General features: G+C 39.0%; 1 protein-coding gene across 2 annotated transcripts; it reads right to left on the bottom strand.

The window, feature by feature from the left end:
- Positions 1–6: 6 nt before the first annotated feature.
- jazf1b (JAZF zinc finger 1b) lies at positions 7–16,677 on the bottom strand. Of its 2 annotated transcripts, none has more exons than XM_055047772.1 (5): positions 16,323–16,677; positions 6,804–6,876; positions 5,996–6,207; positions 4,254–4,423; positions 7–2,669 (listed from the first exon to the last, which is right to left on the bottom strand). In XM_055047772.1, exons 1-5 carry the CDS (start codon positions 16,675–16,677, stop codon positions 2,493–2,495), a joined length of 987 nt encoding a protein of 328 aa, XP_054903747.1. In that variant the 3' UTR covers positions 7–2,492. The 2 variants fall into 2 exon arrangements, with proteins under 2 accessions (XP_054903747.1, XP_054903748.1); XM_055047773.1 differs by having other exon boundaries at positions 5,996–6,186; positions 16,323–16,465.
- Positions 16,678–17,847: the final 1,170 nt, after the last annotated feature.

The raw sequence follows: 17,847 nt of genomic DNA, 5'->3' as shown, positions 1-17,847 counted from the left end.
CGGAGGAACAGGTGAACTTTTATTGTAAAATATACCAAGTTTTCATGAAGCAGCAGAAATACAGTACATATGCTTTTTTTGTTTTGTTTTGTTTGCTTTACAAAAACACAAAAATAAATGTAACACTTTAAAGGGTGATGATACATTCACTGTATACTATTTATATACTGACAGCACTACAGCACAGCCGCAGTTCTTTCATATGTTACAGATCTCTCATTCTTATTGAGGATGTGCAGATTTGAATCCAGTGGCACCAAGAAGGTGTGGACGCACAGCACAAACCGAATGGCAATTTAGTCACACCGTCCCATACAAAAATAGAAATGTTCAGAAATGACGGCATGGTTGGATGAACGCGTAGGGTGACTGTCGGCAGACAGCTCAGCAGCACGAACAAATGCTTTCACCTCAAGAAAACGAGGAAAATACGAAACGCTTTCCAAAAACGGCAGCTCCTTTGAGGCCGCGCTCATTCAGGAAGGAGAGTGCTGAAGTGATAACCTGTCCTGGAAATGAAAGACATGAAGGGAAGGAGACCTTCTGAGCTTGTTGGAAGAGCACAGCTCCAAAGCCAGTGTCAGAGGGTTCGTTAGTTCACTCTGAAGGCAAAGTCATGCTAGACTAAACGGAAGTTTAGTGTAGCCCTTGTTCACTCATAATTTTCTTCTACCGAGATTAATTTTTTTTTTACTCTTTCAAAACGGTTCAAAGCAATTGCTTGAGTTATTCTGTTTCGGTCTTCAGCTTGTGTCAGGTTGTGTGTAGAGATTAGTTTTCCTAAAAACCATATAATTTCAAAGGCGCATTTAGCGCAAGAAATTACACAATGTTCTCCACACAACATTTGACGCTAATCTTTAGGGATTTTCTTGCAGCTAATCAATAAAACAGTAACGCTCCAGTTTATTTAGTTGTGTACCAACGAAAATGCTAAAGAGAAACACATTTCGCAGGCATTTAATAGGTGAACACCCAAGAACTATTAGTGGGGAAAAATATAATGGAGAAGTAAACCAAAGTCGAGCTTTTTGGCCTTTGACCTCAACTCGACTGTAACTTCGACTTCATGCCTGGAAACCGACAAATTTAAATGAACTCAACAAAATCTGCCCAACCGCGATCCCAATCGTGCAGCCAAATTAGTTACAAAGCAGCGCTCCTTTCAACAACTGAAACTATGATGACAATATTTACCCAAAAACCTTTTATTTACAAAAAAAAACAAAAATGCCCAGCCAGATTTATGCGCTTGAGTTGCAATGCACCAAGAGATATGGACCAGACCTGTATGTTTGAGAAAATAATTTTGCAGGCCCAGGTTTTTAATATACACAGAATGATGTCAGTTTTCGTGTCATTGTGTTTTTACACACTCAAAAAAAAAAAAAAAAAAAAAGATCTGGTAAAATAAACCATAACAATCCTAAAGGTAGACAACATTATTGTTTATGTAATTCCTTTGTTTTAGCAGCTGATTGCTATTGCTGGTACTTTGGCAGATTTTTCTTAATACTTCATTCTTATTATGGTACAAAATAGGAGCCGAATGCACAGCCACCAAGCCATTTCAGTGTTTCTTCCTAAAATTTGTAACTCAGGCAGTGAAAACTAAGCAGAAGTGGTTGGGCATAAAGCTAAGCTAAACTCAAACATTCATAGACATACTGTTTGGGTGTTTTTGGAATGGGATACGAATCAAGGCAACTGCTATACATTCAGAAATGTCACAATACTGAGGCCTGAAGAATTGGACTTGTTTACTCAGTTTTTTTAAAGTGCTTCAATACCTTACTGTGAAATTAGGAAGGTCTTAAAGAAAGTTACCCAAGACACAAAGAACTGCTACTCAAAATGTTCTCATGATCCCACTGAGCAGCATGGACTCATTTAAAACGACCAGGCAAAAGTGGAGCTGAAATGCTTGCAGAAAAATCACCTGAGATTATCCTTTGGTGTTCCCACAAAAGAGATGTCATGCTTGTCCTATGAATGGAAAAGTAACTGTGTTTGAGACAAATGACTCATTATTCCCAGTCAGGCTACATTCAGGTTCTTCATTTGCCTCTTTCCCATTTCAAGCTCAAAGGCTGACAGAGTGCGTAATGGTGTTTCCTTTCAACAGAAAACACAGGAATCTGTCCATGTATTCAGTATTTAAAGGACAATGAATTTGTAAAACTAATCATCTCCTGGCTACTTCTCAAGTCTACATCATCAACAATAAGCACCATAAGCCAAAGGTGGGATAAAAAAAACATCTGAAATGTGCAAAAATACAAAATGTGAAAGACATAAATATGGCAATTTGCATGGAGATTAAGGTCGAATAATACATATATACTGTGCAAATAAAACATAAGTCTAGTGTCATAGCAAAGTGACATGAAGGGAACATGAAAGTGGAGGCAGCGAGCGGCGCTGCTGGTGACGTGAACTTCAGATGGACGTTTATATGGCCTGAGGGAAAGTGCTGGTCACTGACTCCACCTCTACTGCTGCTTCTTACGGAAGCTGTCGGTCGAGATGGGTGGATGAAAGTTGATGGTGTGGTGCCGGAGACCCTGAGACGTCTTGTAACTCTTCCCACAGCGACATTTAAAAGGCTTGCGCACCCTGATCTGGGTCCGGTGTCCGTTCTTGGCATGATACTTGATGCCGTTCACATTCTGTTGCGAGACAAGAAATTTGAGAAAGACAATAGTTTACATTAAATATTATACATGACTCCAGACTGACAGACTGGAACTTTTACAGCTACAGACAGTTTTGAGATGGAAAATCTGTGTAAGAAACTAAAATAACAATTAAGCTAAACTGTCTAAAATAGACATAGTTGACCAAGACATCTAATTATAGGCCTAATGTGGGCAACAACAAATATTATCCACAAATATGTAACCTATGAGGTATTGTGTGTTATGTTGCATAATTTGCAAAAAAAAAAAAAACGTTTGCAGTCAACAGAAGACTTGTTCTGCTCCTAAACAGATCCCTGCTGCCTTAAGCCTTAGTCATTGCCTATAACTCTGTCATTCACGTCAGCAAAGCAATTTTCTCAGGCTGTGCAGAATTTATCCCAACCACACACACCAGATGTGGGCGGAAAATCCTATAAAACTCCATATCACCGAGGTGGACTGGATGTATGCCTTTAAGTTGTTGTACTGTGCAACAAGGAACCCATTTTCCACTCTCAAGATCTCTCTTTCTCACATACATACATACATACACACAGGCATACACACATACATGAATGAAACTTGCGAGCCTGAAATCCCATCTATCCCTGCTGTGAAGTATGGGAGTGGCACCATCATGCTGTGGGAGTGTTTTGCTCCAAGAGGGACTGTTGTACCTCACGTGAAGAAAAAATGTTCTCAAAAATATTAAAACTCAAGACATCCGTCAAGAATATAATAAAAAAAGAGAGATGGAGTTATAAATGATGACATTTAGTTTCTGTTCTGTTTATGAACTGTAATCCTCTTATATACGGTTGTAGTTTGGCAATGGCGACAGAGGAAGTGAACAGAGCCATCCAGTTCGTGTTGGATGCACTTTTAAGTATTGAGCAATTAAAGTCAGAGCAAGAGGAATGTTTAAGACATTTTATTGCTGGCCAGAGATGTTGTGGCCCGACTCTCCATGGGGTTGTTTACAGCGCATGCAATTTCCAGTGATCTTCAACGAGCTGGCGCACTGCATGTCACGGCCAACGTTAGCGACTGGGTAAGACTTAAAACTTCAACGGAGTCCACACCCCCAGCAAGCAACTCTTTCTCAATAGCTGAGGGTCCAGATTGTCGTTGGTTTTTACCAGGGTAAGATTGGGCACCAATGTGTTTTCCACTCAGACAACGATTAGCTACACAGCAGCATTCCTGTCAACGACTGAAACTACGACGATGACAAGATTTACTCAACAACCTTTTATTTACATCAAAGAAACCAAAATAAAAAGTCAGCTGAATGATACTAACAATGAGGAAAAATGACTGACATGCCAATATAAAAGAAATACGTATAATGTTATAGGGAGATTAAATCCAGTCAGACCTCAATTTAAAACAGGAAAATGTTTTTTTTTTCAATAGGATAAATAATTCCCTTGCGTGTAACAATTTTTTTGTGTGTGCATAAAAAGACAAAGACAGAATGTTGTAAGATTTAGTAGACAAAAATGTGACTAAAACGGCTACAGATGACTAAAACGCAATTCTAAGACCTTGTAAATCAGTGACGAAACACACCTTGTATCTTTTCTTACAGCCGGGAACAGGACAGGCGAAAGGCTTCTCATCTCCTCCGTTCATGCACATAGAGCTTAGGATCGACTCAGAGCTGATGGCGCTCTCTGTGGTCCACGACTCGTCACTGTCAGATGCCTCGAACTCCACGTCCTCATCGTCACATTCACTGCCTGTGGGAAGAAAAACAGCAGAAAGTACAAACATTTAAATCGGAGTCACAGCATCCTAGCGAAGATGCTCTTTGGACTTCCTGGTGGCAATTAGATCTTAACCCTTGGGCTTTCCGTCTGACAAACGCAGACCTTTCTCAGCAGCAGTTCCCATACTCGCCTCTTTCTGAATTACAATACCCAGATTTTAAGAAGCACTGAAATCAGCCAATTATGGGAAAGAATTTCGGGTTGAGAAACTTCTTTTTATTTTATGTATTCATTAATGTCTTTGTCCCTTTGAGTATGTGGGAAAATGGTACAAAGCTGGATAAAAAAAACAAAACGATTCCTGTAGAAGTTGAAGGGGAAAAAAAAAAACGGTTTTCAATTTTTCTGTCACAAAAATAACTCTGAAAAGTGTGGCCCACATATGTATCCAGCCCCTGTGTTTTAAAATGTTTGTAGCGTAGTTTCTTTGAAGTACGCTAATACCTGCTGAGTGAGAGCACGTGTGAACAAAATGTCCAAACTTCTCAGTTAGATTCAAATCGTGGCCATTCAAATACAGGACCCTGCAAAAATTGATCAAATTTCTTTGCAGCTCTGGATTGTTGTTGTTGTGCTGCTAGGACATAAACCTCCAACTCAGTCTCAAGACTTTTACTCATTTTTCTTTGCCTCAGATTCTATAGGTAGACCGAGAAAGTTAGGTTTTAGTCCCATCTGAGCAGATCATCTTCCTCCAGAGTACCCTCATGTGTAGATGAAGTCAAAGCTCATTGTTAAGCCTGTCACTGAAAAAATGTCCTTACCAGAACATCCCTGATGAAATGATTCTACATTACATTATAAGACTCAGAATACGCAGGATATCATCAGTTTTAATCGGAAAGTGTTCTTGCATAGGAATTGTTAAGAGTTCAGTTTGATTCAGTCCTCTGTTAGGTGCAGCAGTAGAGGAAATGCAGTGTAAAAAGCTTAATTCAAGGAATCTGTCATTTCTGCAGCTCAATCAGACTCAGAATGTGAGACACAGAGCAAGACTTTCAGCAGGTAACAGGAAGTTGCAGCGTTTTGTCCTGTTGAGCTTTCAGCCACCGTCTACGGCTGAACATGCTAGCTTTGGAAAGATTGGCAGCGTATAAGAAACCTCGGAGTTGAGTAGAGCGTCTAGATGATGGTGAGAACACACAAAGAGACTGAGGCTGTATTTATGCTAGCCCCCGCTAACTGAGCTAACAGCCATGGGAAAATGCTAAACATAGTCTTAAAGGTGAATTCTAACATTATTTTGTCAGACTTAAAGCAAATACTTTGACGCATCATTGCCTCTGTTTCTAACATAAAGAATGAATGTGTGCTCAATAATGTGTGAAAGCTCGAAAAAGAGAGGTGAATTCTGTTCTCATACTGCATATTCTCGTGTAATAATTCTTAAAGGCAGAAATCAAACAAAAAAGGCATCTGAGAATCCACCAAGAAATTCTGATCAATGCACCTCTGCTTAAATCTCCAAAAAAAAAAGACAATATTTATTTGCCGCTGTGAGGAGAAAGCGCTCATCTCACTAGAAACGACGACGATGGGTACCTGTTGGTGTACTGCTGCGGAAGGACGAGGAAGGGGTGATCGGTGGGGTGACAGGAGGGGTGAGGTTTCCACTGGTGTGACGGGGCGGTGTGGAGACGTTGGTGCGTGACAACGTGGCCGTCAGAGAGAGCTTCGGCTGCACCTTTTTCTTCAGGGCCTCGTGTTCTCGCCTCGCAGCGTCCGTCATGAACCTGGCATTGTGGATCACAAAGCTGCTTAGTGTTTGTTAGAAAGAAAGAGAAAACTAAATCAAGAAAAGAAGGTAATTTCACACTTTCTTCACTAATTAACTTGGAGCCCTTGAGTTGTTGAACACATGGTTGGAAAAAACACCACTGGCCACATTTCCATGAAAAAAAAGCATTTTATTGGAGTAGTAAAGTCTTTGGTAAATTGGTATAATAAGATAGAAGCATTAACACAGACACTGGTAAAGGAAAAGTGGAATTAGCAAATTAAGTATCAGCCACATGAAGATACGTTTGTAAAAGCAGGGAGACAGTGGGACACTTTGTCGTACTCTGGCGTACTGTGGAAGGCCAATAAAAGCTCTGTTTGAGCCCCATATCAAAGGCAGCTGGGATGATCTCAGAGCAGTAAAAAAAACACAACACCACAGAAATTAATCTAAGCAGTCCTCCAGATGACAAATGAAACTGTCAGCAACACTTAATGAATCTCCCGCATAATATAAAACAGAAGCAGCTGATTCAGAAGACGTCTCGCAGTAAAATTCATCTGAGGTTAAATCAGATCAGTTCACAAATTTTTAGACGCAAGTTTTGAAGATAGAAGAAATTGCCCTTACCTATTGATGTAGCTGAGAGCAATATATGTCGGCTGCTGCTGTTCCTGCTTCTCCAAAAAACAGGGGTCTGTTTCTAGGCAGAGAGAGAAACAGAAATATTGGAAAGAGTTGAACAAAAAGAACTAAATATTCACCAAATTCTGTAGGCCTTCAATTTAAGCTAACATGCATATTTGAAATTTAACATATATAGCTAACATGCATATTTGAAATTTAACATATATATATATATATATATATATATATATATATATATATATATATATATATATATATATATATATATATATATAAAGTATTATTTTGTTTTGCCTTTTTCTTTTTATTAGCCTTTAATGCTTCAACAACTTCTCCTTTTAAGGTTGATGTATATCATAAACACCAATAAAATAATACAATAAAATATTATCTAATCATATATATTATCTACGTAATCGTATATACCTGAACAAGGCGGTCCTATGCTAAAAGTAATTGATCTTGTTGAACTTGTAGAGCGTTAAAGCATTTTTATCTCTTTATTTCCTAGTCCACATGAATTGAATACATTGATGATTAAGGCATACATAAGGTTTAACAAATGTTAAATAGAAGACATTATGTAATGGCGTAGCCAATCACAGGACATACAGTATTTCCTATACAGGGTTGTTCCCCACAAAAGATAGTTGCAAATTAAGCTGAAGGAAAATGTGTGAAGAGATATATTAAAACTTTACCCTATATAGGAATGAACTAGCTGGACTTCGAACCTTCTCCCACTGTAAAAGGCAGGCTGGTTCAATGACCATGCCATCACTGTGATTGTGTGGACAACAACCTGGCCTGGCATGAACACATGAAAATGAGAGACATCAGAAGCCCCAAAAACTGCAAACAAGCCCAAGGATCCTATTAAAGTAACCCAGTCTCTGATTAATTTCATGCCACACTTCTCAGATGTCGTCATTCATGTAAAAGGAGCCCCAACCAAGTGCTCCACACTATGTACATTAAATACTATATTAGACTCTATTAGTCTCTATTGGTGCTACATTTTATTTTAATCTTCTGAAAAACTTTTTTTTTTGTTATCTGTAAACCATGATCATAAAAAGTAACAGAAATAAATGTTCAGCATTTATCTCAATCAGTTTCACTTTCTGAATTGAAAGCACTGCGCTCTCTTTGCAGTCAGATGTCAGATTTTCTGAGTTCCCAATTGGAACACCAAAAAAAAAAAAAAAATCCCTAAAGCCCAAAATCTAAGGAGAAAAATCAGAGATTGCTGAGCAACTCCGACTTCAGTATCTACATTGGCTGCAAGCATATAGAAAGCAGTAAATACTCTAAACTAAGACCTTTGTTGAAATAGTATGTGTAATCATGTTCTGTTTTGTGTATGCAAGCATGGAACTGAGAGAAATATAGTGTTGGTTCATATTGGGAATAGCATTTAGAGTTAAAACTATTCTGTCCCAAAGTCAGCTTTCTGACCTTCAATCAAAATGCACATTGAGGTGTTTTCAGAACATTTAGAAACACAATTCAACAATTTTCAAAGTGACAGATTTCACGGCCGAACCATAAAGTATTCTCTGTTCCCCTTGTAGCACACAGTTTTATTATAGAACATCAAGTAAATGACATCTCACTATTTCTAGGTTCTTAAAGTGAAGTCCTGCAGAAACCAAATTGCACACATATGACCACACTCCACACATTGTATGTTTTCGCTTTCTCAGCTCCACACATTCATCCTGCTCAGTGGTGCTAAATGTACAACAATAGCCAACCTCCACACCCTGAGGTGAAGTGTGACTGACTTCAATCACTCTTCCCTCTGCTATGGGAGAAGAAAGACAGCCCATAAAACAACACTTTGTACCAGTTCCCAGCTGAGCCTCCCTGCTTGCATCTCTGACAGTGTTGTGAAAGACTGCTCAGCCCCATGGGGTTCAGTCCATTGCTTGGTTTTTATCCAGCTCATTTACCAGGAGTCATTTATTAGGCCATTGATTTTTAAACTATTATGAGCTTCAATTAAGAAGAAATGATAACATTAATAACTCTGCGATTTCTGTTAGCATCATTTTCTCAAACTGCAATGATGAAAAAAAAAAAAAAATTAAAGGTTTTGTTTAAAGAGGTTGTAATTAAATCCCTCTTTTTGACAGAATTGCTTTAACTATGTCAAATTGTATTTATTTTTTTATTTTTCAAATTCTATGCAAGCCTGCTGAAGATCATAGTACATAATATCAATTGGATTGAAATTTGAACATCGACTAGGACACTCAATGAACCGCTTTTTTTGTTGTTGTTGTTTTTTTTTCTATGAGGCGTTAAATTTTGGACTTATTGGTATTGTTTCGGATCATTAGCCATGGATGAGCTTAATATGATCTGACTGATGAACGTTCTTCTTCAGGGTCTTCTGGCCGCAAATCTAATCATGCTTTGATCAATTATAACAACTCACTCAGAAGCAGCAGACCATAAGATTACCACAACCATGCGTCAAGTTGTCAGTAAAATGCTCTTTTTCTGAAATTTTGCTAGTTTCTCACCAGATTTAATGGGATTCATACCTTTCAAAAGTTTCCATTAGTGTATCGCCAGTTCACAGAATATTAGGACTCATTTAGATTTTTTAGAGAAAGTGTGAGAAGGGCCTTTGCATTATTTTAGCAGTATTTTTTTTTTGCCTTTGAGCTCTTCAATGGAAATTATTTCATCCCTGTATTGTGTTCTTTTTTTTTTGTGACCTGCTTGTCCTTAGGATGATCCACCATTGTTGCATTTATGGATTATGGGTCTCACTGTGGGTTAGAGTCCCAAAGACTTAGAAACGGTTTGGTAACCTCTTCCAGACTTTGCTTCCCATCTGTTCCTACATTTTTTTTCAAATTGGGACATGTGGTGTTGTTTTTTGAGCTCTTTTAGTATACACTATTTAAGTGATTTCTTGATAATACCAGGTAAAATAGTATTCCTGTCAGGATTTAGCGACTGGGATTGAACCCAGCTTTTGAGGAAAAAAAAAAACAACAACTAAAAAAAAACGCATCTATCTATTAGCCTTTTGAGGCTATTATTATAGCAATGTTTGTGCTGGCGTCAAAGAATTTTCACATTTGTAATTGCAGTTTCTTGAAACTATACAGGTCTTAACCTAAGACTACAGATGGCTCTCTGAAGGCCATGTGCAAGCGTTTCATTAATAGTGGATTTATCCCTGGTGTGAAGGACAGCACATTTCGCTCTACTTTCCAACGATGTCAAGAAAACAAAGAGTTGGAGGCACGCATTCATTATGACACTAGTCCCATGCCAAAAGCCAGAGGCAACCCTGAGACTGCTCAGAGCTTTGCAGTAATGGCATGCGTGTGTGCAAGAGTGCACAAGAAATCCCTCCAAAAATCCCTAATGAGTCTCAAGCTGTGGATTGGCGGCTAGCTCAAACAGCAGTGGATCGGTCCATTCCCACACACTGTAAATCACAAAAGCCTCAGGTGGGGACTGCAAAAGAATGCCTGCAGGGACCACACCCCCACAGCCTCTAGTGTTCTTTTAGGGCCACCATGAGTCAAGGATCAGGAGGAAGGTGCCTCAATTGGAGATGGGAACCCCTCTAATCAAGCTACACAGGTGGTCCACCATGGTGGGCAATGATTACAGGGCTTCTGGGAAACAAAGAGTTAGTGTAAGTCAGTGTACATAAAGAAAATATATAATGACACCCAACAGAGCAGCTACTTTAATCTAAAGCAGATTTTCATTATTTATTGCAAACATTTATTTATGCTACAGCTGGGTCATTCGCACTTGATAATCAATTTATGCATGAGGGCTTAATGAAGCGTTATTAATAATTGTTTCTACCTTTCCTCAACCATAATTGTCCCAGTTTTATCTAAGTTTTGACTGGTCCTTTTTTGCACCACTTCATTGACTTTGTGTTTTCTGTTCTATCTGATGGCATCCCGTCCCCTTAAAAATTATTGTCACCCTTTGCAAATATGGATGCAAAAGCCTTGAAATGTGGTATTTGAATGGAAGGTTTGCATGTCTTTCCCATTTTGAGAAGAGGTTTAAGGAAATAATCCTGCTTGTCAAGTCATATGTACTCCACACCAGACAAACAGGAGGTCACAGGTCATTTAAATGCTTTTAAAAAAAGGTCAGCATAAGTCAAGTGCATTTTTGGGAGTTTTTAAATACTGAATAAATATCCACAAACTGAAGGTAGGACTTTTTAATTTTTTTCCTCTGTGTGTGTATATTGTGTGATTTTTCAGTTTCATACTACATGAAATTTAAATTACTACATGCTAATTGTGATTAGGTTTGTGGTTGTAGGGTGTACGTGCAGGCCAAATGATCCAGTAACACTTAACAAAAAGGGTCTCTGTGGTGGTCTACATCAGAATGATCGCACAGCACACCTTCCTCCGGCAGCGGCGGAAGTGACGCCTGCCTGCCTCTCATTAGAAACATCCTCCACCAGACTAGCGTCCTCACTCTTGTGTGCACACCAGACGCACAGTCCCCTCTCTCATTTCCACCAGCATCTGGCTGCTCCACCCCCTGACAGTCAAATGCACCGGGGGGCAGAGGTGAGTGGTGAGCATTATGGTGACATGTTTATGGCGACTGTGAGCTGCAGGGAACATTACCAGGAGTGGTGGCACAGGTAATTCATTACAATGTGACCTCTGAGAAGGAAATGAAACGGAGACAAGCTCCATGTGAAAGCCACTCTTTGGTGGTTTCTGGGGAAACATGGAGGGAATAAAATGATTCATTATAAGTTTGACACACACAGCAACCTATGCAACCCATGCAAATGCACCGTTAGATCTTTCTTAGAGCTTTATCAACCATACTACGAACATGAGAAAAGTCTTATGAGTCAGACATTAACATTGACAAGAATAAAAATAAATAAAATATTAAAGAAGATAATAATCAACACTTCCATCGAAAATTTTGAAATTGAACAGCATTGCAGATCTATCACAATAAAAACAATCCAAAACCCCCCCCCAATAATTCTTGTGTTACAAAGCTCTAAAAGGTTACACAGTTTCTGCAACAAAACGTATTCTCTATAAAAGCAAATTAGCTTGGTTTTATGGAAACCAAAGTATTGTTTGGCCTTGTAAGCAAACACAATATGTGAAAAGATGTAGATTAGGAAACAGGTGTTCACTGTTGCACTGAATCTATGCATCTGTGGCGATCGACACCAGCAAAGATTCTGCAGTAAAACTGGACAGCAACAAAAGTAATACTTAGGACAGCAAAATTGATGGCAGAAATATAATCACACTAAATTTCTGAGCTGCACAATGTTTTTTTGGGGGGGGAGGGTAGTGGATTCCCCCCCACAGAGAGGCAACAGTGAGGGTCTGGGGAAATGTAATTAGCCCCACCAGGTGCACAGATCAGGGAACTAGAACTAGTTACTGTTTAACAAACTTATTACTTCCGCACTTTTTTTTTTTTTTTTTTTTGAATGACTGCAAGTTGTTGGGGAAATAAAAAAAAAGCTCAATAAGCCTCAAACAGGTCTGGTAACAAACAGTCTTGTGTTCTTAAGCTTACTGCCCATGTCAAGCTTCTGCATTTCCTGACCCCGGCTACCTGCTCACAGGTCAAAAAACACATCTGTAGCATCCTTCTGGTCTAAAGCTGACTGAGCACATGGGGACACAGGCATAGTTTAAATTCTGTTATATTAAAACATAAGGCTAGTTTATCAGATTAAAAGTACCTTTTAAAAATACCAACTTTTAAGCACGTATTAAAATATTTGTAATCTTGTGAGCAGAAAATCTTCATAAATAAAGGCGTCAATCTAACTATCTGTCTGTCTACCACAATTATTATAAAGGAGGTTTGACAAAAAAACAAAAAGAAAACCCTTTATATAGTGCATTCAGAGGGATTTCTCCCAAACAACAGACGAGCAGCGCCCTCTCTTGTTCACAGAGCAATTCAGCAGTCTGCCCACAAAGCTCATGTACAAGAATGTATGCTTATTATCAGGTGCCTAATTACAATGGGGGAATGTGCCTTAAGCAGCAGGCCACCAGATGAGGAGGAAGACATGCCAAATCAAGCACCCCCTCTGTAATTATGCATCACAGGCACTTGGCACAACCCGCAAGATTTCGCACTTCTCTGAGTGTATTGTATGCAGGCCGGCAGAGAGGGGAGAGGATAGAGGTGGGTAGTGACTGGAGGGGAGGGGGAGTTTTTCCACTTTGAGGCAACTAATTGCTTCATTATTCCCTAACAAGTTATTTGAAAGCCTTGCTTTTTTTTTTTTTTTTTAACTAAAGCTAACACCTCTGACACATGCAGCACCAGTCTGAGAGCCGAGGATATTAAAGCCAGTCAAGCAACAAACAAGAACAACAGAGGTAGCTGAGCCCTGTCACCTTCAATAATAAGGGCCTGAAATATCGGATCAGGGGAGCGATGTCGGAGCGAAGGGGTCACGTTGTGGGGAAGGGAAGTTGCATTTTTGCCATACTAACAAAAAGTATGTAAACACTAAAAAAAATGTAATGGCACCATTTGACGCAGCTTTACATAAAAAAAAAAAAAAACACGTCTATTGGTTCTCAAATGATATTTTTACAAAGTATAAAATCTTTACAAATAAATAAATAATGACATTTCATTTCAAAATATTGCCTCTCACTTCCAGATTTATCAGTGATTCTGAGACTATTTTGCCACCCTGGAACGAGAGATACATCAATCAGGCATTTCTTGACTGGTTCCAGTTTCCGTCTTTCTTTGAGGTCCGACTTGCTGATTCAGACAAAGATTGATTCCAGTTTTTTTTTTTTTTCAGTTTTATTTTCTAAAGGTTATAACACACAACACATAAAATGTTGTCCTTGACTGACCAAGCAGTTTGAAATACATCAGAAAGAAAGAAATTGTGATTTTAACAGTCCATGTACAAATGCAAGATGGTGGGTGGTCTGAGATGTTGACCCGCCAATCACCAATCCAAGTCATTAAAGAATATTTATGAAAATGGAGAAACCTTAGCAATAAAAGGTAGAAAAACAGAGACTGACGTAATGTGGAAGAGTCAAAGGGAAAAATGTTACACATAATCTCCATAAATACTGCCTTTAAAAACTTGATCTTTTATTTCAAAGACAGAATCTCACCCTGATAGTTCCGTCTGGTGATTTTACCCTTATTGTCATCATTTAACCCTGTTTGTCACACTTGAGTAAACTGAAATGTAATTAGAATATGACTGTAAATATGTACATATTTTCTGAAAATTCCTTCCAATTTTCCTTTTACGCTTTTTTACCCCCCCAAGATCAACACACATTTGCTGTCTGTAAATGACCTGTTGTCTTATCTTTTGCATTTTGAAGATTGTCAACAAGAAATGGGCCTCTGTGTTACATCATGTTTATGCAGCACAATCATTAAGGCAGTGCTGACATCACAACCAAAACAGGACTATTTTCTCCCTATGGGAAAATTTTATGAATGAAATCCACAGCTCCTTGATGGTGAACATGTGTGAAAGGCCTTTAATTAAACCTTTAAAATTTTCGGTACACTAAACTTGGCCATGCATAGGTAAGAGATCTGATCATAGGATCTGATCATAGGATCAGATCTCTTACCTGATGATCAAAAAAAGCTGATTAACTGACAGAGTGGGAGGCAAGTGATGTGAAAAATTAGTGAAGCTCCAGTGAGCCTGGTCATCCAATGACCTTCATTAAATGTTGTTAAACGTCCCTCAAATGGATAAAAAAAAAAATGGCTTGAAAATTAATGAATCAAAATGATTTCTTGAGCATACCTGCTTCATTTATCGCACAACACTTAACTAAGGAGGGGCTTTGATTGAAGTGGGATGGCCTGTAAATTTGACATCTGTGAGCCAATTTTATCTGCTGCAGCCGTATTGTCGAGCTGCTTGCAATCCCAGGCAGAACTGATAGGACATTAAACTGGCCTCTTTTATATGCATTGTTACATTTCTTGTTAAAGACAGCCAGCCAGTTTTACTAGCCAACACCAAGCCCCATTTTTTTCTTTCCCCCCACCCCCAAGTGTAACTTCTTTTTTTAGTACTGTAACACATGCAAACAAAATTCTGTAAAAGCTGTTTATTTCAGTAATTAAGTGTGGCAGAGATGGACCATAATGGAAACAACGTGTGTTGCAGATTCCTTGACGGAAAAGCAACAGGAAATGAAAGCGCGAGAAGATTGTATTATGCATCAGAGCATATCTTAGTAATCATTCTCTGTTTCTTATCAGTATATGGAACTTTTCAACCCTAAAAGGGTTGATAAGTGCACCATTCCTCTCACCCAAAAGCTTTGCCTGTCTGTGCCAGGTCACGGAGACCCGTGACCTGGCACAGACACGCAGGTATCATGTAAACAGACTGACATTTTTGACAAGCTGTCAGCAGCATGTCTGCAAACTAGCTGACTGCAGACTGCCTAGTTGAGCTTGACTAATTAATGTACTAATATTGGCTGCTAGACGACCAGTGTGCCCATAAAGGACAAAGCAACAACCAGGAATTATATGCAGCATAATAATCATATCTACTTGAAAAGCTTCTCCACTATTTTTGCAAGTGTTAAATCGACAGTTTTGATAAAGTCCAGGTGTCAGAATAAAAGCAGATACAAAAAGTTCTAGATAAATATCATTAGTGTAATAAGCAATACTTTATCAGCTGTAAGAAAACTAGTTGCTTTTTCTCTTTTAAATATAAGTAATTTGACCCTGTTTCACTATTTATGTGTAAAATGTAAACGGTGGTAATATTAGGTAAGGTTAACATTCCGGTTAATACGTTTAAAATGTTCATATATAAGGAAAATAATTCCTTATATAACTCAGCCACAAGATATAGACTATAGAGTATGAACTTATACAGCAAGCTTAGGTAAAATCTAGTGAATTACAGAAAACAAAAGAACAATATAACGATCAAGACAAGATAGCCTGACAAAAAAAAATTGCAAATCATTAATAATATTTAATAAAATACCTCATTTATTCTGAAAGAAGTTTGTTTTCTCCATGCTGGAACTCAATGAAGTGATAGACAAAGTAACACCAACAACACAGACGCGTTTTGCGATTTTTGCATGATGACGTGCTGAGTGCAGCGAGGCAAACGTCAAAGCGCTGCTAATTATTCAACGCAACCTAACGAATCAAATATACCAGCGGCGCTTTGATCTCTGCGCGCGGCCTTGCCTCAGATGCTGCACGAGCGACTTGCCAACACACAAAGTGTCTCCGGTTTCTCCTACCGACTTATTTCAGTTCTCCGATTCTGTCGGTGTCACTGCCATGTAGGAAGTAACGCAGCTCTTTAGACAGAAACGAGCAGGACCCACCGGAACATCAACGGTCACCACACCTAGCAACCGGGTTGCCAGGACGCAGGAAGTAACTTGTTAGCTGTAGCTTCTGGTAGCCACGTCTGCTAGCTTCGGCCGTGGCGGCTCTTACCGATGTGGTTATCCTCGATGTGCACGATGAGCTCGGTCAGGGAGTCGAAGTGAAGCCCGCAGCCGGCGAACCTGCACGCGTTGGAGAAGAAGGAAACAGCCGCGATGCCTGTCATGGTCGCCGTGACATTTGAAACGAAGGCAGGCGGGCAGGCAGGCAGCAGCGGAGCAGCAGAGGCGGCGGGGCAAAGCAGCGGCGAGAACAGCTGGAGCCGAGCTGCGACTCCTCCGAGCTGCGTCAAACCAGCTGGAGACCGACCGACGACAGCACCGGATGTAAAGCTGCAGACTTTCATTTGAAAAGCACAATAGCTTTCGGATAAACTGCGAGCACGGATGTGGTTGAAGCCGCACATTCACAGAAATTAGCTTTACATCGGCATGTAGGTAGTTTTTCTTTCTTTTCTTTTTTTTTTGTCTTAATGTCAAAGTAATTGACAATTTAGTCAAACGAGTTGCACAAGTTAATAATGATTATTACAATTACTTTGTTTATAATTCTTTGTTAATTTATTTAAGGGTCAGTCAGTACATATGAATATACAGTAAAGTACTAAATGTGCAGAGCCAGCCAGGAGGTCATCACAGCATCTCAACTGGACTTTACTCTAAACTTTGAGTAGGCGTGCAGAATTTGCCTGAAATATATAATGTACCTTGAAATCATGACTCTTTTAGCTTTACTTAAGTGTTGGTAAAAAGCTGACTTTGTCCTGTTGGAATCACATGCGGCCAGCAGGGAGCCCTAAGTATCCACAAACACAACTTCACCTCGATCTGACCATGACAACAGTTCATCTGTAAAAAAAATAATAATACATGGTTATGTCTTTATCTAAGATGCCACAGAGTATTTATAATATATTATAAGATATCCCTAAACATACGTATGTACTAAATTTTATTCAGGGTATGGTTGAGGGGATTTATTTAGTTATGGGAGATACATTTTGCTGTTTGAAATAATATTACGCATTTATTATTTAAGCCCTGCTTTTGCAGGGAAAATCTTGGTTACTTACATGCCTAAAGGATTGCTTTTAGCATTTGTATTTGAATTTCAAAAGGATTAAAAAAAAAATGAAACGGCATTAACGTCAATGAATATATTTTTTGCCGCCTGCTAAAAGATGGACAGCCTGAAGTCATTAAATACATATACATCTATCTCTTTTTAAATGACTGCCCGGCCTTCATCACAACTGAACCAACTTTGTCTAACTAGCAGCTTAATGTCAATCACTTCTAGAAATCACTCCAGGGTGTGAGTCTTCATCCAAGATCAAAACATTTTCAGCAATTATTGCAGCCGTTATGGATCAGCAAGCAGCTCAAAAACAGCTAATAGCCACAGAGTGGCAGTGTTGGTCTGGGAATAAATGTGATTCACTTCAGTTCATTTACTTTTAGTAAAATTCACAACCTTAAGGTAATCAGAATTAAAATCATGTCCATGAGGTAATTAAGTTAGTCTAGTGATTTAAACCCTCCATTGTCTTATGTCATGGTGATTTTATGTTCATGGT

Source organism: Poeciliopsis prolifica, unplaced genomic scaffold (assembly GCF_027474105.1).
Source record: "Poeciliopsis prolifica strain line A6 unplaced genomic scaffold, Auburn_PproV2 SCAFFOLD026, whole genome shotgun sequence".
Classification (NCBI taxonomy): domain Eukaryota; kingdom Metazoa; phylum Chordata; class Actinopteri; order Cyprinodontiformes; family Poeciliidae; genus Poeciliopsis; species Poeciliopsis prolifica.
Note: the sequence above shows the minus strand (reverse complement) of the source record. Positions and strands in the feature narration are given on the sequence as shown.

What these genes read in the sequence shown, in the direction of transcription:
- jazf1b (XM_055047772.1), bottom strand. Translation starts at nt 16,677, where the DNA reads ATGTGCGGCTTCAACCACATCCGTGCTCGCAGTTTATCCGAAAGCTAT. An exon ending in CATCGAGGATAACCACATCG is followed by an intron (nt 6,877 to 16,322) that starts GTAAGAGCCGCC and finishes CTCTCTGCCTAG; the next exon opens with AAACAGACCCCTGTTTTTTG. An exon ending in GCTCTCAGCTACATCAATAG is followed by an intron (nt 6,208 to 6,803) that starts GTAAGGGCAATT and finishes AACACTAAGCAG; the next exon opens with CTTTGTGATCCACAATGCCA.